This window comes from Pipistrellus kuhlii, unplaced genomic scaffold (genome assembly GCF_014108245.1).
Source record: "Pipistrellus kuhlii isolate mPipKuh1 unplaced genomic scaffold, mPipKuh1.p scaffold_m20_p_4, whole genome shotgun sequence".
In the NCBI taxonomy this organism is placed as follows: domain Eukaryota; kingdom Metazoa; phylum Chordata; class Mammalia; order Chiroptera; family Vespertilionidae; genus Pipistrellus; species Pipistrellus kuhlii.
This window is the reverse complement of record NW_023425540.1, coordinates 83,971,582-83,995,746: the sequence shown is the minus strand read 5'-3', so window position 1 is coordinate 83,995,746 and position 24,165 is coordinate 83,971,582. Positions and strand designations below refer to the sequence as shown.

Here is a 24,165-nt window from a genome sequence, read left to right as displayed (position 1 = left end):
CCTGAACTGTTCAAATTTATTAACCTCACAAAGACAAAACATGTGGCCAGGGGAGGGGAGGGAATGGCAGGAAAGAGGGCTGTACTGGATTAAAGGAGACTAAAGACACATTGGCTAGTAATTTTTCACCAATGGCAAATTTCTTGGTTATCAAGGTGGTATGGAGGTCATGTAAGATCATGCCTTTGTTCCTGGGAGATACATGCTTAAGTATTTCATATTTGCAGCAGTTCCAATGCGCAGAGTAATAAATCAGCCCTAAGCTTCCCCGCACAAGGTTCGCGCGTGCGCACTGCTCTTTCCGATGCAGCGGGAGGCTGAGAGCCACGAGCCGGAAGTACGCAAAAGGGGTTCCGGCGTCGCGCAGGTTCCGGCGACTAAGGCGGCGAAATGGAGGAGACGCCGCACAGTGAGTGCGCGGGAGGGGCGCGGGTGGCGGGGCTGAAAGACAGGGGCCGCTCTAACTGTGATTCTGTCTCCGCGCAGACTGTCCCGGCACCGGCAGCGCCCAGGCCGGCCGAGGGGCGGCATGCCAAGGGTGCCCCAACCAGCGGCTGTGCGCGTCAGGCGCCGGCGAGACTCCGGACCCTGGTAAGGAAGGGGCAAGCTCTGCATGGAACGTAAAAGGCGTGAGCCGGAAGAGGCGGGCTTATGGCGAAACGGGGCGGGGTGTGTGGGCGTGGCCTAAGGGATGCATTGCAGATACGGGGCTGGAGGAGGCGGGACTTGGTGAAGTCTGGGGGTGGGGGGAAAGGGAAGGCCACGAGGGGCGGGACTTGAGGAATGAATGACAGAGGCGGGACCCGAGGGGCAGGGCCTTTAAAAGGCCAGGAGCGAGGAAAGGGGCCGGCTGCAGTGGAGCCTAAGGTTCCTTGACTTGCCTGAAGTCAGAAGGAGTCTTAAGGGCAGGACCTGGGGGAAGTTGGCTGGGTTGAGGGGTGTGGCCAGAAGTTTGAGTGACAGTGACTGGCCTGGAGGAGGCCACCTGCAATGGAATATAGGCTATAATCTCTGAAGTCAGGGAGTTTGGGTTTAAATCCTGGCACCCTCAGCTACTTTCTTTGGACAGAATTTCTTTTTTTGAGGAGCGATTCTTCCATTCATTCAACAGAAATATGTATTAATTGCCTCCTAGGCACAGTGCTCTGTGATGGGTGGCTGGTATAGCAGATTTTAGGTTTTAGTAGGGGAGACCCACAGTAACCAAGCAAGCAAGCAGTAAGTCATCACAGCGATAAGCACTAAGAGGGTCACATTGGAGAATGGGGAGGACTCTGGAACTTAAAAGGCAGGAAGCTGGGAGAAGAATTTTGAAGGAGCTCAGAGAGAGACTTGGGTTGATTTTTAGTTCCCTCAAAAACAGTATTGACCTTGAGTCTTAATCTTTCTGGGCCTCTATTTCCTCATCAGTAATGGGGGAGAAAATTAGTTACCTCACAGTGTTGTTTGAAGGGTTTGAAAGAAGGTGAAATCGTGAAAGCACAGCACATGTCTAATACGTGATAGTCGTCAGTGACAAGTAGTTACCAAGTGCCTGCTGTTTGTCAGTTTTCTCAACCCCGGCACTTACTGACTCTGGGAGCTGACAGTTCTGTGTGGTGAGGGCTGTCCTCAGCATTGTCGGGCATTTAGCAGTATTCCTGGCCTACTACATGCCAGGAGCACCCCTTCCTTGTGACAACTAAAAATGTCAGCATTGCCAGATGTCCCCTGGCAGATTTTGCCCCCAGTTTGAGAATCATTACTACACTCATGCACCAAATAATAATATTTGGATCAACCATAGACTGCATATGTGACAGTGGTCCCATGAGATTATAAGGGAGCTGAAAAATTCCTATCACCAGTTAGTCACTATCTTAACTTTATAGTGCAAAGTGTTCCTCAGATGTTTGTGGTGATGCTAGTGTGAATAAACCTGTCATATAAAAGTACAGCACATATAATTACATATGGCACATAATATGTGATAATAAACTATTACATTAATTAGCTTATATATTTACTACTTATATTATACTTATTTCTACTTAATAAGAGTTTGCTGTAAAATAGTATGCTGTGTTACACTGGCAGCTGCCTCCTACATCTCATGTTTATCCTTTGAATATATCATCTTCTCTTGTGCTTGATTTAATCTCGTGCTGTTTCATACAGTAACATGCTCTTTAGTCTTGTAACCTAGGAGCAGTGGGCCATATCGTATAGCCTAAGTTTATAATAGGCTCTGCCATCTAGGTTTGTGTGAGTGCACTCTACGATGATGGCGGGACAAAATCGCCTAATGACACGTTTCTCAGAACGTTTCCCTGTTGTTAAGTGGTGTATGACTGTATATTCATAGCTCTGGTATGAAGCCAGGAATAAAGTGGTGAACACTCCAGGACAGAGTCTCACCCTCGTGGAGCTTATATTCTAGTAAGCTATGATAACTAAGTAAATCAATAAGTAAGAAAATGTCAGATGTGATAATAGCCCTATTTTCTTTGTACCATATATTACTACCGTTGACTGGGTGGTATTTCACACTCATTCCCTCCTAGCCCATTGGAAGAGTGACATTTGGGATTTAGTTGGAGGATGTCATCACCTGAATTGCTCTCTTTGCAGCTATAGAGGAAATCAAAGAGAAAATGAAGACCGTGAAACACAAAATCTTGGTGTTGTCTGGGAAAGGCGGCGTTGGGAAAAGCACGTTCAGCGCCCACCTTGCTCACGCCCTAGCGGAGGATGAAAACACGCAGGTAGGGGAAAACTGGGGAGAGGCCCTGTCTGAGGGTTCATGATGGCTTGTGGAGAACTGGTTCCTTAGACCACATGTGTCAAACACAAGGCCCGCGGGCCAAATCCGTCCCGCCAGGCCTTGCAATGTGGCCCGCACCGCGCTGTCATCACTGCACTCCGCTGCGTTTCCATCACAATGACAGTTTATGACTGTTCAGTAAACCATTCGGCCCGCGATTTAGGCTGGATTTTAGATTTTGGCCCCTTCTCTGATTGAGTTCGACACCCCTACCTTAGACTAAGCCAAATTGGCTTCTTTGATACCTGCAGGGAAGATGAGGAACCACATAGCAGTCAAGCAATGAAAGCTTTGATTGGATGCTCTCCTTGTGAAAGGTTAACGGGTGTACATTTCTCTTGGCATGCTGGCTATTAATTATATCAAATTCAGAATTCTTTCTCATGATTAACCCCTTTCTGCCTTTTTCTAGGCCAGCGGTCTACAAACTATAGCTCATGGCCAAAACAAGCTGATCTCTTGTCTTTTTATGGCCTGTGAGTTAAGAATGATTTTTACATTTATAAATAGTTGCTTTTATTTTATTCTTTATTATTGTTATTGTTTTGTTATTTGGGGTTTATTTTGGATTGTTTTTATTATTACCTTTTAATCCTCACCTGAGGATATGTTGCTGTTGTTTTTCTTGATTTTTAGTGAGAGAGAGAGAGAGAGAGAGAGAGAGGGAGAGAGAAGGAGAGAGAGAAATATCAGTGTGTGAGAAAAACATCAATAGTTGCCTCCCCCACGTACGCCCCAACCAGAGATTAAACCCACAACCTAGGTATGTGCCCTGATTGGGAACTGAATCCACAACCTTTTGGTGTACCAGACAATGCTCCAATCAACCGAGCCACCTGGCCAGAGCTGTTTGTTTTTAAATGGTTGCTTTTAAATCTCTCTAAAAGCCTAAGAGATCATTACGACTGGTTGACCAAATGACTGGTTGCTATGATGTGCACTGACAACCAGGGGGAGCTGCCCCTTGGTGGTCAGTGTGCTCCCACAGCCAACCTCTCATGGTCCCTCCCCCTGGCCAGCTGCCCCGATGGCCCTGATCACCAGCCAGGCCAAGGAACCGCACCCATGCACGAATTCGTATACCAGGCCTCTAGTTGTTACATAAGTGCCTACATAATATCCTTAATTTTGCCCACAAAACTTAAAATGTTTTCTGTTTGGCCCTTGAAAATAAAACATTTGCCATGCTCTATATGTTTCACAAAACAAAAACTTCATCAAACCTCAAAAAAAAAAAAAATTGCCAACTCCTGTACTTGCCTCAAACATGTACCCTCTGCTGCTCTCTGGATTTCAGCCTTTATAAAAAGTACAGTGGGGCAAGGAATAAAAAAATACTTTTTACCAAAAGGTCAAATGGAAATTTGCAGTACCTGTGATTTTTAAAATACGTTAGGTTATTCATTGCTACTCATGGTCATTTTGCATTGACCTTAGAAAATGTCCCAATATTCACTTTATCATTTTATATCTAATAAAACCATAACAATTGTGTTTTTTTAGTTTAGTTTTGTTTTCTTTTAACACAGGTCACATTCTAAAATGGCCTGTTGTTTCCAAAATGAAATTTTGCCCAAAATCCCAGTGAAAGAGGCCTGCTAGAGTAGCATGGGTGACTCTAAAACCCAGCCTCCGCCGTGTTGACCCCGGAAATGAGAGACCTCGTGAGAGCTTGTGAATGGGCACTGTGTGCGCTCTGGGTTAGAGAACTTGCTGGTCACTATTTCAGTTGCGAATTAAAGGCTGCTTTCTCCATCAGAGCACTTTCCGGGCCTGCAAAAGAGCTCTGTAACGTAGAAACCATCTTACTTTGTTTGAAAGCTATTCCCCGCCATTTCAGTTCTTTCCATGGTCTTTGTGTGTACCTTCTTTCATGCATTGTTTTACTTCTGAACATTCCTTTTTTAACATTCTGAATATTGAAAGTTATTTTTATATACGAGGGTTAACACTTTCACTTCAATTTTCTTTTCTTGTTGACAAATGGCCCTTTACTTTCGTTTGACTTCTTTAGAAAGTAAGATAGTTCTAGAGGGACTGTAGAGGTATATTTATTGTTGACATTTCAAAACTGCCACATGTTGCTTATTATATTTTAAAACTCTAAAAGCTGGATAAATTTCACTACTTTCTATTTGTATGAAATAAACCATTCTACCTCAGAGAGCAATAGCACCCTAAGACCTTACTATAATAAAGGCTTTATTTCCTATACACACACACATACACATACACACACACACACACCAAAAAAAAAACCACAAAAAACCACCAATAAAGCCAGCTACAGTGGGCAAGGGGATCAAGCCACCATTCTGATATACCCTCAACGTACAAACACATACACACATGCAGTGGCCCCCAAGACACCTCACCAGTATCTAAGAACTCCAGAAATACATTTTTTTTAAGTCATTGGATTACAAAATTAGAGTTTGCTTCAGGAGTTGGCAAACATTTCATGTCAAGAGTAAGATGGCAAATATTTTAGGCTTTGCCAGCCATACAGTTTCTGTAGCCAACTATTCAATCTGCCCTTAAACATTAAAGCAGCCATCAACAACCTGTATACCACAAGCATGACTGTGTTCTAATAAAACTTTATTGTTACTGAAATTTGAATTTCACATAATTTTTACAACATGACAAAAGTATTCTTTTGATTTTGACTTTTCCAAACCTCTAAAAATGTGATAATCATTTTTAGCTTGCGGGCTGTATGAAAACAGGTGGCAGGCTGGATTTGGCCCCCAGGGTGCCGTTTGCTGGGCCCTGGCTTGTTTTTTACACCAGCAGCACCTGTGCTGGCTGGGGAAGAATTTCTTTGGAGGACTGGAACCTTGGGCAGGGCACAGCCTTCCTGGGGCAGTGAAGTGGCTGGACTACACGATCTGTGAAGCTCCGTGTTCCTGTCACTCATTAGGGCTCTGAATTCTGTCTTATCCCTCATTTCTGTTCCGATCATTTTGTATCCCAAGGAGCTGCTGTCACTGGCCTATGTACGTGGCTGACATGGGCTTCTCTAGAATCTGGTGTCTGCCATCAAGATGTTCTCTAGGGATTTGGGAAAAAGGATTGATGACTGGCTTGAGGAAGGTGGTTTCAGGACTATGATGGCGACTGCTGGATTGGGGAGGGGAAACCAAGGCACAGAGGTGGGGCCAGGGTAGACATGGAGAGGCAGGCAGTCTGGGGGACTGCTCCGGGGAAGGGGGCCAGGCTGAGGCTGAGCCAGACCTGTGCTTTAGGAACACCACGTGACAGCCAGCGAGTGTGTGATTGAGTACCATGAATGGGCAAAGCCATGTCTCCAAGAGGCCCCAAGGGTCCTAACTAGGGCAGAATTGGAGCAGACGGCAGGGAACAAATGAGGGCAAAGTTGGGGAGACAGAGCAGAACCTCCCAACTTTTGGAGGAGAGAGGAGTCAGAACTCTACTTGTAGTTGAGCATTTGGGGTGCATCTAGCGTGGTGGCCAAGAGCACAGGCCCTGGCGTCACCCAGCCCCACCCACACCACTACTGTGACCGAGGTAGGTAAAATGGACTCAGGCTGAGTGAGATGATACATGTAAACGTAAAGTGCTTAACAGGGTACCTGACATATAGTAAGTGCTCAGTGAGCATCCTTGATAGCAGTCATCATTATTACTTTATTCCACTAACTGAAATAGGGGTGGTGATGAAATTTTTCCTTCAGTGATAATGATTTATAGCTTACCCAAACAGTGCTGAGCAGATTCAAAACATATTTGTCAAGTCGTTCTTCTATCAGTCACCAATCTCTTGCAAATTTGTATGGTCCAGTTGGCTAGCCAAGAAGTCTGTTTTCTCACGGTCCAGGTTACCCAGAGTAATCGTGGCTTTTTGAAGCTGCCAGGCACATTCTTCTCAGCTCTCTGGAGGTGGGCTTTCGCCGGGCCAGTTACAAGTAACCACTTGTGACTCAACAGCTGTTTACATAGAATTGCACTTTCATATAATTATGTTCAGAAATCCCCACTGCACACATGCCTAGACTTTGCAGTATCCTGAAGGAAAGCACACCATCCGGTATGGAAATAGGGCTAGATAAGTGAATTTCTTTATGCAGCTGTGCTTTTTAAAAAACATTAGTTCTTGGGAAAGTGTATCACTTTGCAAAAGGTGCCCTGTGTGGGCATAGAGTAGATGCTCAGTGTGTCTCGTAGATCACACTCCAGCCACACACATTCCCCCCTGCCCTGAATTCAGCAGGATGGTGGGAAGCACCCTGAGCAAGGCTGTTCGTGTCTGCACTCTAGGCAGGCAGGTATCTGACAACTCCTTTGTAAAAGGCCTTGCATCAGGAGGCAGCAGAACTGGGAAGCTCCTGGCCAATCACAGACTGGGAAATGTGTAAGTTGTGGTGAAGGGAAGCGGGGGAGCCCAGCCTCTGACATCAAAAGCTCTCACGCCATCATTCCACCACAAGTCACCAACTTCCCTGAATCACCATTTCATCATCTTGCTTTGTGCTCTAAAAGAAAACCTTGACCATTAAAAGGTCCACGCTAGGTGCTTTAGGCCTGTTGAGTTTCTAGGCCCATCTGTGGGGTTTGTAGATTCTAAAGCTAGAAGGGCCCTAACAATCTCCCAAAACACTTGTTTCACAGATCAAGGTGTGTCATTCTTTTGCACTCCTTGCTTAGTCCAGCAGAGGGCGCCTGAGGCAAACGGCTGATCTAATGTAAGAAAAGCTTTCCTGCCGGGACCCGTTTGGCTCAGTGGATAGAGCGTCAGCCTGGGGACTGAAAGGTCCTGGGTTCGATTCCAGTCAAGGGCATGTACCTTGGTTGCGGGCGCATCCCCAGTAGGGGGTGTGCAAGAGGCAGCTGATCGATGATTCTCTCTCATCGATGTTCCTAACTCTCTATCCCTCTCTCTTCCTCTCTGTGAAAAATCAATAAAATATATTAAAAAAAAAAAAAAAAGCTTTCCTGCCCAGGGTCTGAGAGCAGGTGAGGAAGTAGGTTGTTGTTTGTTGAGAGCCTTGAAGAGGGAAGCAAGAAGCGAATCTAGGGCAAGTTAAAAGTTACCCTGAGATGCTGCACTTTGTATGCAACCCATTAGAGCTTTCAAGATGAATATTAGCTGGCGGGTTCAGACCTCTTATGCCTCAGGGAAAGCAGGGCGTTTGATGTGGAAGCAGTCATCCTGGCTGTGCTTACACTAGCAAAGAGGTGTCCTAGATTTCCTTCTTAATTTCAGTTTCTTTTCTGGAAGCTGAGGCTAGCACTAGCCTCGGAATCATAGGGAATCGGGGTTTGATCAGAGCTCAGCTCCTTGCCAGGCCCCCTGAGGTAGTGGAGAGAGCCTTGACCTTATTTAGGTCCCAGCTCTGTCCTGGCTCATTGAACAGGTCATGGGGCCCCCTGAACCTTAGTTTCCTCTTCTGTAAAGCAGAGTTAATGATCCCACCCCCAGGCACATGGTCCGGGCCAAGTAAACAGTGCCAAACCTGAATTTCCCCGTGACCTGACACCGGGTCCACAGGAGCACCTGGAGCCGGGCCAGTCTGGGCGGGAGGGAGGGAGTCCGTGCTGAGCACTTTGCCCAGTTCTCTTTGGGAGTCTTGAACTGTGTCTCCGTGGCTGGAAGGTAAGTGCTGTAACTCTTCCTTGTGAGATTCTCCTTGGTCCATGTTTGACTCAGTTTCTTTCCTCTCCTCCCCTCCCTCCTTTTCCTCTAACCCTGTCCCCTCCCAGCTGTGTGTGTCTGGAGGATTGTATTTTCAGTTATGTCACAGCTCTGGTCTCTCCTTGTCCCCAGGTTGCTCTTCTAGACATTGATATATGTGGGCCGTCCATTCCCAAGATTATGGGATTGGAAGGAGAGCAGGTAAGAGCTATGTTATAAAATGTAGCGGAGTGGTCTCTTACACAAACTCCTGTGCTGAGCGACTCAGCCTGAACGAAGGACTAGCACAGCCCACACAGGTTTCCGTGGACGTGGTAAAACCAGATAAACATTTGCTGATCCATCTTTCTACTTCAACAATAACTGTGAATTGAGCCGGGTGTGTGTGGGGGGGATTATTTATAAAGTTCATCTAAACCATTAAAGAAGTGTTGGTTTCCATGCCATCTCAGAGGGGAAGGGAAACAGCAAGTAAAATGTAGAAGTAAGACACAGAGATGTAGCTCACTGGGAAAGCCAGACCAGCGTTGGCTGGGGGCTTGTACCCTGGAAGTGAGGGAATGTTTCTGCCCTGTGGTTACCTCTGGGGAACTGAGACTGTGAAGTGGGAGAGTGATGTGGGGTGGGGGCGGGGCCGCAGTGGTCTGAGCAGGTGCTAGTCTCTCCCTTCGGAGCTGCAAGAAGCAATCCCAGGAGGGTTCCCTCCCCCGGGGCAGTGCTTTGATTCTGGGAGTGTCAAAAATGGTGCATTCGTACTTAAGTGCAGCACTGTTCTGTGTGCTGGGACCCAGGGTGAGCAAGGCAGATACAGACCGTGCCCTCGTGGGAAGGGACAGACAGACAGGCGATAGGTAATAGAAAACTAAAGCCGGGTGAGGAGGCAGGCAGCATGGAGCAGGGCAGGCGCGGGAGCTGCTCTTTAGGGAGGTTCTCTGTTTTTTTAATTGGATAAGTAGGAATGAATTTTTCTATTTATATATGAATAGTATACTACTATACTATTATATGTATCTGTCATATATATATATATATATATATATATATATATTACTTTTAGAGAGAGGGGGTGGAAGAGGGAAAGAGAGAGAGAGAGACAGACAGACAGACAGACATTGATGTGAGAGTGAAACATCAGTTGGCTGCCTCCTGCACACCCTCTTTCGGGGATCAAGCCTTCAACCCCTGTGTGTACCCTGACCAGGCATTGAACCAGCAGCTTTTCAGTGCACAGGATCACACTCCAACCGACAGAGCCACACCAGCCAGGGCACAAATGGTTTTGTTGTGTTGTTTTTAATGAGACTTCCAAGCTGGACACAAAGGACCACATGTTACATGATTGCACTTCTTTGACTGTCTGAAACAGGCAATGTGCAGAGACAGAGCAGATCTGTGGTCACCTAGTTCTGGAGGGGAGTGTCAGGACTGGGGGCGACAGGGGAGACGTGCAGGGTATCTTCTAAGGTTGATTGTGGTGGTGGATGTACGATCATGTGACTATCCTGAAAGCCAGTGAACTGTGCCCTTTCAGTAGGTGCATTGTATGCTATAGAGCTGTTTCAGAAAGGAAGTCTTCATTAAGAAAAGCAGACTTTCCGTTTTGGCTCCTGCGCTGCTCTAACGTCTAACATTGACATGTAATTGGGAGTTGCTTAAGTTCTAGCTTCTTAGCAGATGGTGCGAAGTTGAGCCCTGGCTATTGGTGAACTCCCATGATGGAGAGTCCATCTTGAAGTCCCCCGGGAGCGTCTCCCTGACACCCTCCTCCCAGTGCTTGCTCCCCGGGGACAGCAGGCCCCAGCGGATGCTCAGGCCATGCACAGGGCGGTGCTGTGTCACCTGGCTCACTCAGTACTTTCTTCACTTCCGGTCTTTGAGGGGCAACCCCACTGCTCTACAGTCACTGCATTTTCTCAGTAACCCACAAGCAATTTCTGTCAGTCTTTAAAAATACCTCAGACCCCAAATTGTGTTTGGCTTGGATAACCGATTCCCTGACCAGATGGCTACGCAGTTTCAAAACAGCCCAAGTTATTGGGGAAAAAGATATTGAATTATCGCTTTCATTAACCACCCTCCTCCCCTCTTGCCCCCCCCCCCCAAGTGTTCACTTGCTATTGAGCATTAAGTAGTGGCATTTTAGATTAATTCTATTTTGTAAAACTGTCTTCTTGCTGCGTAAAATGTGTCTGCATGACGTGTGACCAGGGTGCGGGATTTACAAGTGACTCATGCCCGTGTTCACACAGGTGCACCAGAGTGGCTCGGGCTGGTCTCCAGTGGTGAGTGCTCACGTTTTTGCCTTCTTTTCGACGGAGTGGGGATGGACCAGGTATACATAGTGGGTATGTGGTGGCTGGCGACACTGATCTCAGCCCGCCTGCGAATCAGTCAGCAAGCATTTCCCTGGGCACGTTTCTAGCGCAGGGCCTCCATTTAAGACCAGGGCTTGGCAGACCGCTTCTGTTGAGTCAGACAGTGAACATTTTCTATTTGAGGGCCACACACTCTCCATGATTGTAGCTCAGACGCAGTGATATGTAAATGAGTGACCATGGCTGTTTTCCAGTGAAAGTTCATGTACAAAAGCAGATGGTGGCCAGGTTTGGCCCAAGGGCCACAGCCTTAGCCAGTTGAGGACATGATGCTCATTATTTCAGCCAAGTCGCCTGTCATTGTGGCTGAGGGCCAGTGATACCTCTTTCAATCCCACCCATACGGTAACCTTCTCCCCCTCAAAACGATTTGAGGATTCAAAGAGTGAATGTACTCATAGATCACAGTAATATTACCCCCAAACGGTTTTTTTCAGCCAGACGAGACTTAGGGAAGTGTCTCGTGCTGTGGCTTTAAGGAAAATGTTTCTTGCCTCATCTTCTCCAGTTCCTGGAAGACAACCTGGGGGTGATGTCAGTGGGTTTCTTACTCAGCAGCCCCGACGACGCTGTCATCTGGCGAGGACCCAAGAAGAACGGTTAGTGCTCCGTTCCTGTCCGTCGCTCTCTCTGGCAGGACTGCTGGGGCTCCCTGCCCCCTGCAGGGGCCGCCGAGGCAGGGTGTCTAAGTGTTCAGTTGCCCCTGCCGTCACTGGTTGAAGAAATACCAGTTTTTGTTTTACAGTTTTTAATACCTATTGTGGGGGATTTTCCTCCTGGAAACCTATGTAACCCTGAATTTATCCATATTCATGTGGTGGTGTAGTGGCTTGTGTCAGAGAGAGAAGTGTCTGAACTGAAATCAGTACCAGCCTGAGTGGGCACTGAGGCTTAGGCAGAGTCCTCAGGCCCGGCCCTGGGCCATTTGGGGACGGGTGGGCAGTGCTCTGCCCCACGGATGCCAGGGGCAGCCTGGCCTCTGTGCTGGATGCCAGCGGCACCCCCTCCCTCGACGTGGCAGCCACCAATGTCTCCAGGCATTTCCACATGCCATGACTGAGGGTCTGCACGGGAGGGTCACAAACTGTTTCTGGGGAGCCCAGCCCAGCCTGGGGAAAGGGGGGCCTGGCCTCAGTGTGGTCCCTCCTTGCAGGCATGATCAAGCAGTTCCTCCGCGATGTGGACTGGGGAGAGGTCGACTACCTCATCGTGGACACCCCACCCGGGACGTCGGACGAGCACCTCTCGGTGGTCCAGTACCTGGCCGCCGCGCGCATCGATGGGGCCGTGATCATCACCACCCCCCAGGTGAGCGGTGCGGAGGAGCTGGGGGAGAGCTGCGCCGCCAGAGCTTTCTTCCTCGTAGGCCCTGAGACTTGCTCTACCAAGGGCCCTTCGGGACGAGCAGCCCTGCTTTGTCTCTGCAGAAACCCTGTTTATCTTTGGCCCAGGCATTTGCATCTGACAAATAAGCATTTTTTTTTTTTTTTTTTTTGTCCAGTAGAGGTTTAAAAATGCCTTTTTAATTTCCTCTCACAAAGCCAGCGAGAGCGATGGTGCTGTTACAATTCAGATTGTCCGCCATGGTCACCTCGCCCTTACCACTCATGCATCAAGTCCGCAGTCTGCAGGGCCCCCTCACTCACATTGCAGGACAGTTTGGAGCTCTCCCCAGTTTTCTGCAGCACCAGCCCTGGGTGTAGGCGGGGATTTTCTGGGGAAGCTGCTGTGGGCCTTGCCAGCTCCTCATGTACCAGTCACAGAGGCTGTGTCACGGGGCTGTGAGGAACCCACACTGGGTTAGTCCAGCAGGCAGCCGGCCCCATCCTTCTCCACGCCTTCGCTGAGCAGTCACTTCATGCAGGCCCTGGGCCAGGCACCCGGACAGTGAAACATACCGGCCCTTCCTCACGGCCCATGTGGTCACCGAGGAACATGGACGCTGTGCATATGGGCACACGCAGGCTGCTGTCAGTGGTGTGACAGGATTCATGTCTTCGGATCCCTCTGGTTCCCTGTGCAGGGAGATGTCGGGGCATGTGGAGGAGCAAGACACCGCTTGGATGGCTAGCGGCCACCTGGGCACTGGCCCGGGTGGAGGTGGAGAGAAGATGGATTGCTCCCAGTGTAATTACTAGAAGGAAACAGTCTGGATGGAATGCACCACCGGGATGTTGATGGTGGGGAAGGTTTTCCGTGTGTGGAGGCAAAGGGCCTATGAGAAGTCCCTGTACTTTCCGCTCAGGTTTGCTGTGAACATAAAGCTGCTCTAAAAGGAACTTATACTAGCAGAAGCCTAGTTGGCCCAAAGATGGCTTCTCCATGCCACATCTGTGTGAATGGAAACACGGAGTCCCTGAGGGTTCAAGAACAGGAGACACACCAACAGGTGCTGGCCCTTCCCCAGGAAGCCATGGGGAGCGGGCATGCATCACACCCGTGCCCTTTGTATAGAGCCTCTCTGGAGAATGTCACTTCGGGCTGTGGACACAATCTTTCTCAAAGCCCTTCACACCGGGACCGGCAGGCTTTGAATTACAGGACATCCCGGAGAGAACCAGAGGCACAATGAGATGCACAAAGTCAGAGCCAGTTTACGTTCTAGCTACATGCCTGCACCCCAGCCTCACAAAGGCCTAGAGCCAAATGTGTGCCTCTGGAGAATAGATGACTAGAGCTGTGATCCTTTGGGAGCCGTGACTGTTAGTCACACGTGCTAAGGAGTAGCCACACTTGACGACAGCGAGTGAAGACATGTGTCTGCAATAACATTAACCGGGGAACGGGGAGGATACTAAACAATGATCATACTCAGTATCCACATTGTGAAATATACATGCAGAGTTCAGAAATGAACTTTAAGGGATCCAAAGATCTTATTTTATTTCTGTCCGCAAAGTTCTTTGTGTTCATAATAATCTAGATCAGAGGTTAGCAAATGTTTTCTGCGAAGGCCCAGATAGTACATATGTTAGCCTTTAGGGATCATGTGGTCCTTGTCATAGCCACTCAGCTGTACCACGTAGGGTGGAAGCTACTGGAGACGGTATGTAAAGAATGGGCATGGCTGGGCTTCAGAAGAACTTGGCAAAAACAGGCAGCCAGCCAGATTTCGCCACAGGCCTAGTTCCCCATCCCCTGAACTAAAAAATAGCGCACACTTCGGCTCAGCATAGTATGTTGAAAAGAAAGTAAACATTGGGACATGCTAGTTGGGGAGGTGGAGCAGGGTGTAGGGGGATACGTGGTGATGGAAGGACACCTGACTGTGGTGGTGCTCACACAGTACAGTGTAGAGATGATGTGTTGTGGAATTGCACACCTGAACTTGTATAATTTTGTCACTTCAATAAATCCAATAAAAAGGGGGGAAAAAGAGATATGCTAAAAGGTCACTTTTCCGCAGATTCATTATATATTTGATGTTTGGCTGTTCGGGTTCATCCTTTCTGGGTTTTGTGGGAATGAAGAGAGCCTGAACAGGGCTTAGCATATGGTTGGCACTAAGTAAATACTCTTCGGATAAACGGCTCACATCCCTAAGCTTTCTGAGGGTGATCCACTGCATTGCAGCCGGCCCTCGACCTCACACATTCTCTTTCTTGTACCTGGACTTTGAAACAACTGGTCTTTTGAACCGTGGCAGGAGGTGTCCCTGCAGGATGTCCGGAAAGAAATCAGCTTCTGCCACAAGGTGAAGCTGCCCATCATCGGGGTGGTGGAGAACATGAGCGGCTTCGTCTGCCCCAAGTGCAAGGTGAGTGCTGACCAGCCCTGTGCGCGGGTCTCTGAAGCTGGGTGCTTTCCCCGTTGTCTCCAGAAGTGGGATCACAATGACCGTTCTGCACTGCTGGTTGAATGAAAAGTCTTTGGTAGTTAGTGTTTCATGTTAGAATGGATGTTTTTGAAAAGTTTCTTTAAAATGTGTTCCTGTGTTGTGATCCTGAAACAAAATTATGATTCTTCCCCATTTACTTGGCTCACAGAAGGAGTCTCAGATATTCCCGCCCACTACGGGGGGCGCAGAGGCCATGTGCCAGGACCTGAAGATCCCGCTCCTCGGCAAAGTGCCGCTGGACCCGCACATAGGTGGGTGAGTCTCCGCACCCAGTTCCATCGCTGAGTGGGGCCTTCATACACCGGGGCCCAGCCCCCGGACCACCTCCAGGAGCTCCGCCTGCAGCAAAGAGGGGCAGTGAACCAGGCGGGCGGGGGGCCAGGGGAGCAGGCAGACCTCAGGGAGGAGGGCTGGTTGAGGTGGGGCTGGAGGAGCGGAGGAGAGATTGGTCAGGGCGATGCCAGTGCAGGGAGGGCACTAGGAAATGAACAAAGGGACCCTTACGGGACAGTTCTGGAACCTGTGCTTCCCAGACCTGGTTCTGCTGTGGGAACTCCCAGCAGGCTTCCCGAACTGCTTCCATGTGTTCCCCCGGGAGCTCCACGTCTGTGGCTCCTCCCCTCGCTCGGGTTTCCCTGTCCTGTGGGGGAGTCGAGGAAATGACAGTTCCAGATTGGCCTCACTGGGTTCCACTGAGATTGGGGAGCAGCTGTGGGTGGGGAATTACTGAGCCTGCTTCTCCAGTGGTACTTAGCATCTGGGGGCAGGGCCAAAAACACCAACCACGGGGGTCTAGGCAGGAATGGGGGTGGGCAGACAGATGGAGGAGGCAAGAAGGCCTTGCAGGATATAGAAGCCACTGGGCAGGCCCTCTGTGTTTGCTCACCAGACACTGGGATGACATGAGGTCCTAGAGACAACCTGCGTGTCCGCAGGAGGACATCGGGTGGACAGCCTTATGAAAGATCAGCAGACAGGTGGAATGACCTTCAGGATACGAGTATCCATGGAAAAAGCAGTGGGCAGAACATGTGTGTCATAAGCTGCCATTCTTTTTTCTAAGTATATGGGTGTGTGTGCACATATGTGCCACATTTAGATGCACATACAGTTTCCAGAAAGACATCTGAAACACTGATAGCCTCCCCTTTTATGGTACATTTTGTATCCCATACTTTTTCTCCATGTGTATTCATGATCTTTTTACTGAGAAGAACTAAGTAATCTTTGAAAACTCAGTTCCTGGGCCCACCCAGGAGCTGCTGAATCTGTCCTGTGTGGGGCCCTGGAACCTGCATTGCCACACCACCCAGAGGAATTGTAGGCACTCATGGAACACCCTTGGTCCCTGTGGAAGGAGGGAGGCCCCCGCCATCTTTCTTGGCGTTGTTCATTACTAATGCAGCAGGTTCAGGAGCTTCCTACTGTCACAGGCACAGAACGAGCCCCAAAGCCATGTTACCACTTTGTTTACTTCAAGGATTTAATTCCCTTTCATTTGTTTCTTTCAGGGAAGAGTTGTGATGAAGGACGGTCTTTTTTGATTGACGCGCCAAATTCACCAGCTACGTTAGCCTACAGAAGTATAATTCAAAGTAAGTATTTATGTGAGCTTTGTGAATCCAGGTGGCTGTGGGGCCAGGAGGTGACATAAATGAGCAAACTGGGGTGGGTGTGAGGAGAACCCATGTAGGATCAGAAGTGATCACTGCCATGCAGCCTCGGCTGGGCATTCAGGCCAGGGGGTCTGGGATGACCCGGAGAGCGCCTCCCTCAACCCAGGGACCCGGAGTCTATGAGAAACCTTTCAGTACGTCAGTGTCTGGGCTGAGTCATAGTTTAAGAGACACAGTGAGGGGGATTTTATGGCAAAGGAAATGCATCTCAGTAAAGCTGTCAAAAGAAAATTAAGAAGAAAAGACACAAAGCCTAGTGAGCCACACCAAACTCACGTGCAGCTCCAGTTCCCAGCCGGGAGCCAAGGCGACAGCTGTCAAAGGCCCCCAGGCATGGTCTGTGCGGGAGCTTTCTGCCCGGTGCAGTGGTGTTGGGGGAAGTAACATCACTCCCGGGCTCTGAAGGAGGATGGACTTCCGAGGATGGGCCTCCCGTGTGGTTCTCACCACGCATGGGGAGTGTGTGGTGTTCAGGTCACGGAAGATTCGGGGCATCAACAGAAATGGGGCTTTTTAGGGAGTTCGGCATCTGGGAATTCCACCCCAACCTAGAAGCGCCCAGGCTGGCACAGGCAGGGCTGCCCGGGGCACTGAGGAGCTGCCAGTGTTTCTCTGCCTGCCGCCTTGTTTTCCAGGAATCCAGGAGTATTGTAGTCTCCAGCAGCCAAAAGAAGAAAGGACCTCGTTAGCTCCTGAAACACAGGGGGACATGGACGCGAGCAGCACGGCCAGTGTGTCCTGACCTCTCGGGCACAAGTGGGCTCAGGGAAAGAGGGACCAGACTCTGGTGTGAAGTCACTTTTGCGGACACTTTAATCACCTGATACTTGTACAGTTTTCTTTAGATCACATGGAAAAGGCGTTCTTTACAAATGTGCCGTTTAAAAAATAAAAGCGTCTCCTCAAACGTCCCTGCTTCATTGAAAACCCATGGCTTGTTGGTCGGGAATGCCTGCTTGAGCTTGCTTGACTGCAGAACCGCTCATTTCACTATTGCTGCCTCTGGAGATAAGCCTGAAAGGGAAGCAGAGGGGTGATGTATGGCTTCGGTGCAGAGCCCGCGGTCACGGTGTGAGTAGTAGTCCAGTTACTCTCCAGATTGGGGAAAAGGAACATCGATGAAGCTTCAAGCCAGGGCTTGTTCTGAGGTTAGCATCGATGCAGCTGCCTGTGGTCAGAACACCCCTGAGATCACCCACTAAACCAAACTGGGGTCTGTGTCTACCCTGTTTAGTCAGTCACCTGACATTACCCCCAGTAACTTCTGGTGCTATACAAGACATTTCACAGGAAAGACAGCTGTGAACTCGAGAATCATGGACAAGAGAGGCTCCCTTTGAAATGCACAGGAATGGAGACAGCCGAGGGATGAGTAAATTCCTGTTTTCCATCTTATCTGAGTGTAAGTGGTACCAGGGCAAATTCCCTTGTTCTTTCCCCTGCTCCCCTTCATGCATGCATATGGTTGGATTTGTACATGTCCAATGTGAGGAGAGCGGGACTCCAGTAAAGGGTGATGAAGTCACAAAGCCCAGGGATGTCCAGGGCACAGGCTGGCTCCCTTACCTGGCTGTGCCCCTGGCCGCTCAGGGCACTGGGATAGGCAGCCCAGGCCACGGGCACAGCCGAGCTTAGGGGAGCTGCACTTCCCACAAGCCTCCAGCCCCGGTCCAGACCCCTGCCTTGATCCCGCCTCTCACCTAACACTTGTGGATCTCCAGCCCCTCGAGGCCAGGCTTCTCAAAGTCACGTGGGCAGGCCTGCAAGGGAAAGGCAGCATGGCGTTCGGTCCCACCTGTGCTGGCCCGATTCCCACTTGAGCCCAGGGCAAACCCCCATGTGCCAAGAGCATACAGTAGCACTGTGAACATTTAACACGGTTCACACCACTTCAGGATGAGCCTGGTCACGTTTATTTCACTGCACTTATATGTGAGGTTAGAAAAATGTGTGTGCTTCTAAATTGTATCGTTTTTAAAATCATTGAAGACTAATGATGATAGTCACAGAAGGATAAATACTGTTTAAGGTCCCTGGAGTCGTCATATTCATAGGAACAGAAAGTAGAATAGTGATTTCCAGGGGCTGGGAGTCCGGCAACAGGGAGTTTCTGTTTAATGGGCAGAGTTTCAGTTTGGGAAGATGGAAGGTTCTGGATGGAGATGGATGGTGGTTGGGGATGGATGGTCACACAACAATGTAAATGTTCTAGATGACACTAAACTGTACACTTGAAAAGAGTTAAAATGGCCCTGACCAGCATTTCTCAGTGAGTGTCAGCCTGCTCACTGAAGGGTCACGGATTCGATTCCCGGTCAAGGGCACATACCTGGGTTGCTGTTCGGGAGTCGGTGGGAGGCAACCAGTCGATGTGTGTCTGTCTCTCTCCCCTTATCCCCCCTTCTTTTCCTCCCTCCCACTCTCTGAAAAAGCAATGAAAAAATACCCTCAGGTGAAGATTAAAAACAAATAACTGGTTAAAATGGTAAATTTTTATGTTGTGTATTTTCACCGCAATGTTAAAAACTAACACTGGCAGCAGGCCCCCCGCTTCTGAGCTTCAGTCACTCACCGTCTGGAACACTGTCTGGGACAGAAAGCTGGCTGCGGCTTTGCTGATGTCACTCTCGCCTCCCATCTTACAAAGGATGTAGCCATACAGGTTAGCGGCCTGGAGGGAGATCCCCGCTATCACGAGGGCCTGCGCTCAGACAAAGAAAGGTCAGGCTCCTGAGCTTACATGGAAATGTTCCTCCCACACCCTGCAGCGGTAGCTCTGGCTGCACCTAACGTTGCCACTGACCTTTTACCAGCACCTTCCTAGGCTCTTGGACACCTTTTAGTCAACGGCCTGAGAAGTCGGTGCCATTATCATCCCAGAGACACAAAAGTTGCCCAAATTCCAGGAGCTGATGTAAGGCCAGACCAGGACCCAAACTCCAGAGTCCACACCTCGAATCATGGTGTTGCTTGTATATGTATGGATATTTTGTTTTCTCAGCAAATGAAATGGGTCATGGCAACAAAATACAGTAACTCTGAAATAACACTTCAGAACTCGGAGGCTAGCTTATTCCCACATGGGGAGGGTTCCCTGTCCATGGTAGGATGTCATAGGTGTTTTCGGTAACTCCTCTATTAGCAGCATTATTCGTGCACCAAAGATGGAGGCAACCAAAATAGCCATCAATGGATGGAGGGATAAATAAAATGTGGCCTATCCATACAATGGAATACTATTCAGCTCCAGCATGGATAAACCTTGAAAATGCTACGTTACGTGAAAGAAGTCAGTCACAAAAGACCACATATTGCATGATTCCACTTACAGGAAATGTCCAGAATAGACAAACCTATAGAAACAAAGATGAGGGGGTGTCGGGCTGTGTGAACAGGGGCATTGGGAGGGAGTGACAGCTGAAGGCTGCAGGGTGTCTGCGGGTGATGAAAAACCCTGAAAGTGATTGTGGTGATGGTTGCACACCTGAATACATGGAAGCCATTGAATTATACACATTATATAGGTGGGCTGTATGGTGTGTGAATTATCTCAATACAGTGCTTTCAATCAATCTATCAATAAATAATCCACTCCTGGAACCCCTGGTTCTGTGCAGATGTCAAAGCAACATCAGGGTCAGGAGTTGCCTTACCAGCCACTTTAGCTTCAAGGAAAACAAGGTGCTGAAGAAGAACACAATCCAAATAATCGGGCAAATAATGAGGCCAAGCCAGAAGATCCGGGCTTCTGCTTCGGTGGCGGTGATATTATTAGGAGAGACCTGTGTGGGAAAGGGAGTCATGCCATCATTTTCACTGATTTTACATGTGCTTCTGCTACGCGCTGGGTAGGGCAGGGTTAGAGCTGCCCAGAGCCCGAAAGGAACCCACGGACACATCCCACAGCCGCTCTCCCCGTGCTGGTTCGCCTCGTCATGGAGAATACCTTTCTGGCTTCAAAGATCCAGTGGCTTTTCCCATCTTCATCGACCTGGTTCCACCAGCGGAGGCCCACCATGAGCCTCCCAGTTACGTTCTGAGGAAAAGGGACAAAATGATGATCAGCGCACCTTGGGCAAAGGGCAGGTCGTCACCTGTTTGTTGGCGAATAAAACAAAAGGTAAACTTGTACTGGGAGCAGAGAGGAGGGGAACTGGACTGTGGTGGTTTCTCAGTGTTCGAGGCTTCTAATTTTTAATTAAGCTTACCTTAAAAAGTGACAGGATCCCCAAATATATATACCCACAGTAGGTAGAACATTCAAATCTCTGTATATTATATGTAAACTTTATTAAAAATCAAAGCCATATGGAGTTGTCATCTCACATGGCACCTATTTGCAACAGTTGATATCCTGAAGCCCTTTACCCAACACTAAACAATGTGTTTTTCCCTCTGATTTTAAGTGAGGCTGGCTCCGTATTCTAAGAATGTATCAGCAGTTCCAGCCAGAGCATCTCTTCGCTCAAACGGGCCACCTGCATCAGGACAGTCACCATCCGGGCGCAGCCCACGTGTCCCGGGAGCAGCGGGAGCAGCGGCATCAGAGGGAGGCTCACCTTCACAGACCAGAAGTCGAAGGAGAGGAGGAGGAGCACAGTGACGAAGCAGCCCACAAAGCTCCTGCTGAACCAGTCGCAGCCCACGTAAGTGACGATGGCGCTCACTCGGAAAAACAGGTGGAAGAAGGTGGCCAGGGGGTGCCTAGGAAAGAACACGGGGGGCCCCTCACTCCATCGTGTCTGCCTTCCCACGCTCTCCCTGGCACGTTTCACACCAAATTCAGCCAGGCTGCAGCTCCAGGGGCGGCCAGCGCTATATTAGAAGGCCCGTACCAGTCAGCATTGTACGATTTTCCCCCTCTTGAAGAATCCTGTACTTTCCCCTCATTTGATAACAAACATAACTTGCCCTCTTTGAAACTGGGTCACCTTTGAAGTGAAATGTGACCATGGTCACTCACTGCCTCCCCACCTAGCAGCAGCAGGGACTAGTTCCCTAAAGCAAAGGTTGGGCTATTACCCAGGCGGGGAGCAGTGGGCCCACGTGCAGCTCATGGGTGCTGTCTCAAGTCATCGGGGAATACATGTTCCTGGACAGAGGGAAATGAGAATGACGTGCCAACGACAGGTCTAACCCGTGATGGCTCATGGTGAGTGGGACTTAAATGATGAAATGGTCTAGGGTGGGGGGCGGGTTTTGTTCACTGAGCCCCTGGGCACAAAAGAAGACACAGAGCCAAGGAGAATGTGCTCATCCTACATCCAATGCTTTAAAAATTAATCTGGAATATGAGAGATCTGAGGGTAATCAATAATGAGGGACACCCATTTGTCGGAGCAGATAACCAACACCTGTTGGGGTCAGGCAGGCGACAGCCGTGGTGACACGGGCCAGGTAGAAGAGAAGACATTCATGGCTTCCTATTTCTCTCTTTAGGAATCCACTTTTGATAGAGCTCAGGTAGAGAAAAACACTCAATCCAGATCAAGAAAGCAACAGGGCAGGGCCAGTGATGATGGCAATGGAAGCACCACCCATTGCTGGGGAGGTGGGGGGCAGGCCTCCCTCCAGGGCAGGGGAGTGTACTGGGCACATCTGTCCTTGTACTGCCAGATTCAACATTTCACAAGAAGCTAGAAATCCAGACTCGGATGGCAAATAGGATTTTAAGGGATGGTTACTTCTGTTAATAAAAGAATGCAGGCTGTGTACCACCACGGCCCACCAGCTGCCAGCCCACAACATCTGGGATGACAAAGAGGCAGCCAACACACCTGCACAGGACTTCCCAAAAAGAAGCAGGGTCAGAGTAAGTCAACTAGGGGTTCCTATAGAACGGTGTGGTTTCAGACTCCCAAGGGAACGTGGACTAAGATTCAGAAGCAGAATGTATGACTTCTGCATGCACTCCTGATGTTCCAAAGAAAGTTCCAGAGGAGCTGGGGGCCATGCCCAAACCCCAGCTATGCGCCAGAATGTTTCTCATCGGTGCCTTCCAGACGCTGAGCTCTCCTGGCAGTCTGGGGAAAGGCCGGCCTGGATAGAGTACCTGGCACTGAAGAATTAGATGTGATGCCCTGGCCAGGGTGGCTCAGTTGGTTGAAGTGTCATCCCATACACCAAAAGGTCGTAGGTTTGATTCCCAGTCAGTGCACATACCTAGGTTGCAGGTTTGATCCCTGGATGGGGCACATATGGGAGGCAACCTTTAATGTTTCTCTCAAAAAAAAAAAAAAAAAAAAAAATCCCCAGGTGAGAATTGAAAAAAAAAAAAAAAAAAAAAAAAAAAAAAAGAATTAGACATGATCACACAGAACTTCCAAATCTGGACTGTTCCAGAAGACAAGACTTTTGGGAATCTCTTAAACCCTTTTTTTGCCTTAAATTTTATTGAGGATTTTCAATAACTGTGTCTATACAATTTCCCCCTCACACTGAAGATAATGAATCATCTCACCATCTTGGAAAGTTCTTCGAAGGCAGAAACCATGTTTTGGATACTTCTTTTATATCCCCAACAGTACATGACTTTTAAAATTCTCAGCAAACATTTGTTGTGTTGAAACTTGTAATCAAGTCCTGTTAAGACCCACTGAGCCTCTTCCTCTGCCCTCTGTCCTCTTTGCAGGACAAATATAGACTTAAAAGATGGAAGAGAGACCCAACTGTGCAGTAAAACCTGGAAGTTGGTATATTTGAATAAATCCCCTGCCCACCACTTCTTTTTCTTTCTTTTTAGGCTGTGGTTTCCTGAGATAAAACACAAAAAAAATCCCAATTGTTGGAAAGTTCTGCTTAGTGGGGAGGTATTATTATTGTCATTCAATCAAACTATTATTATTCGCACAATGCCCAAAGAAAGTAGAAAATGATGCCTGTTGCACTTTCAAATATTGCTTTAATCCTGTCTTATGCAGGTTGCTCTCTGCACAGCCCTCCAAAGCCTCATGCAGTCTCTCTCTAGAATTTGCCCAGCCTTTGCTCCCAGCTAGCACTAATGTGGCCGCAGACCAGTTTTCTAGTTTTGAGAGTTTTGAAGGCTATGGCTTAAGCCTGTCCATTGTTTCATGCCATGGGGTCCTCCATTCTGCCAGCATTTTCTCCTGCCGCCTCCGAAGCTGCAGAGCAAGCACACACACTGACAGCACATCCACCTCTCACTGACACTGGCTTCCAATTCCACCCTCCCAGGCACCCACCTGGTCATCCCTTGAGAGATGCCCAACTGCCAGGGCTCCAGTCCTGGCTCCTACCTCAGAGTCACTCCATGGTCCTCCCTAAGCTACGTAACCCCTCAGCCTCAGTCTCTGCTTCTGTACAATGGGAGTGCGAGCAGCAGACACTTCCTAGGATCCTGAACAGATCAAGTGAGGCTGTTGAAGAAGTGCTAGAAACACAGGCCGTGCTTCATAACTGCAAGCAGCTGCCATTATCTCAGCCCCCGGAGTCACTCGAAACTGTTCCACCTCGAGGAGACGCACTGGAAAATTCCCCCTTTGACCACAACTTTCCCCCCTCCTTCCCCAGGGCACTTTTCATCTCAGGATTCCCCCAAGACTCCAGATCCCATATTCCCCTGCCCCGCTGCTTTTGCTGAAGAACGACCTTCACTCCTCAACTTTAATATGGAGAGTTTTCCACTGGGCTCCCAACGCCCCCTCTACCTGGCTTATAAAAGCCTGTTCCCTCAGTAGAGAAGGTGGAAGAATGACAGGTGGTGAAAGGGGAAATGAGACCTTCATCAAAGTGCTAAGGAGGGAAGAGGCTCAATGGGCTTTTGTTTACATTTAAATCTGTCTGTGGAGTTCTTGGTC

The 24,165-nt window shown here is 48.9% G+C and overlaps 2 protein-coding genes across 6 annotated transcripts in view; one reads left to right on the top strand and one right to left on the bottom strand.

Moving 5' to 3' along the window:
* The first annotated feature begins 258 nt into the window (after nucleotides 1-258).
* On the top strand, nucleotides 259-21,072 carry NUBP1 (NUBP iron-sulfur cluster assembly factor 1, cytosolic). Of its 3 annotated transcripts, none has more exons than XM_045571288.1 (11): nucleotides 259-409; nucleotides 487-591; nucleotides 2,611-2,744; nucleotides 8,592-8,660; nucleotides 10,709-10,741; nucleotides 11,343-11,433; nucleotides 11,988-12,142; nucleotides 14,481-14,591; nucleotides 14,821-14,923; nucleotides 16,184-16,267; nucleotides 20,755-21,072. In XM_045571288.1, exons 1-11 carry the CDS (start codon nucleotides 391-393, stop codon nucleotides 20,949-20,951), a joined length of 1,101 nt encoding a protein of 366 aa, XP_045427244.1. In that variant the 5' UTR covers nucleotides 259-390; the 3' UTR covers nucleotides 20,952-21,072. The 3 variants fall into 3 exon arrangements, 2 of the variants coding, with proteins under 2 accessions (XP_045427244.1, XP_036265840.1); XR_004982956.2 differs by lacking the exon at nucleotides 20,755-21,072 and adding an exon at nucleotides 16,984-17,255 and having other exon boundaries at nucleotides 260-409; nucleotides 14,821-14,927; XM_036409947.2 differs by lacking the exon at nucleotides 20,755-21,072 and adding an exon at nucleotides 16,984-17,255 and having other exon boundaries at nucleotides 260-409.
* The window catches only part of TVP23A (trans-golgi network vesicle protein 23 homolog A), a 26,421-nt gene continuing 19,394 nt past the window's right edge, over nucleotides 17,139-24,165 (bottom strand). Inside the window, exons 3-8 of one of the 3 annotated variants that reach the window (XM_036409949.2) lie at nucleotides 20,908-21,052; nucleotides 20,295-20,384; nucleotides 20,002-20,130; nucleotides 18,921-19,049; nucleotides 18,049-18,108; nucleotides 17,139-17,362 (exon numbers count right to left, since the gene is read on the bottom strand). In XM_036409949.2, coding sequence (XP_036265842.1) covers nucleotides 18,049-18,108; nucleotides 18,921-19,049; nucleotides 20,002-20,130; nucleotides 20,295-20,384; nucleotides 20,908-21,052 — 553 coding nt within the window. In that variant the 3' untranslated portion in view covers nucleotides 17,139-17,362. Of the gene's footprint in view, nucleotides 17,363-18,048; nucleotides 18,109-18,234; nucleotides 18,459-18,920; nucleotides 19,050-20,001; nucleotides 20,131-20,294; nucleotides 20,385-20,907; nucleotides 21,053-24,165 lie in introns of those variants that run through there. The other 2 variants (XM_036409950.2, XM_045571289.1) reach the window with 2 other exon arrangements.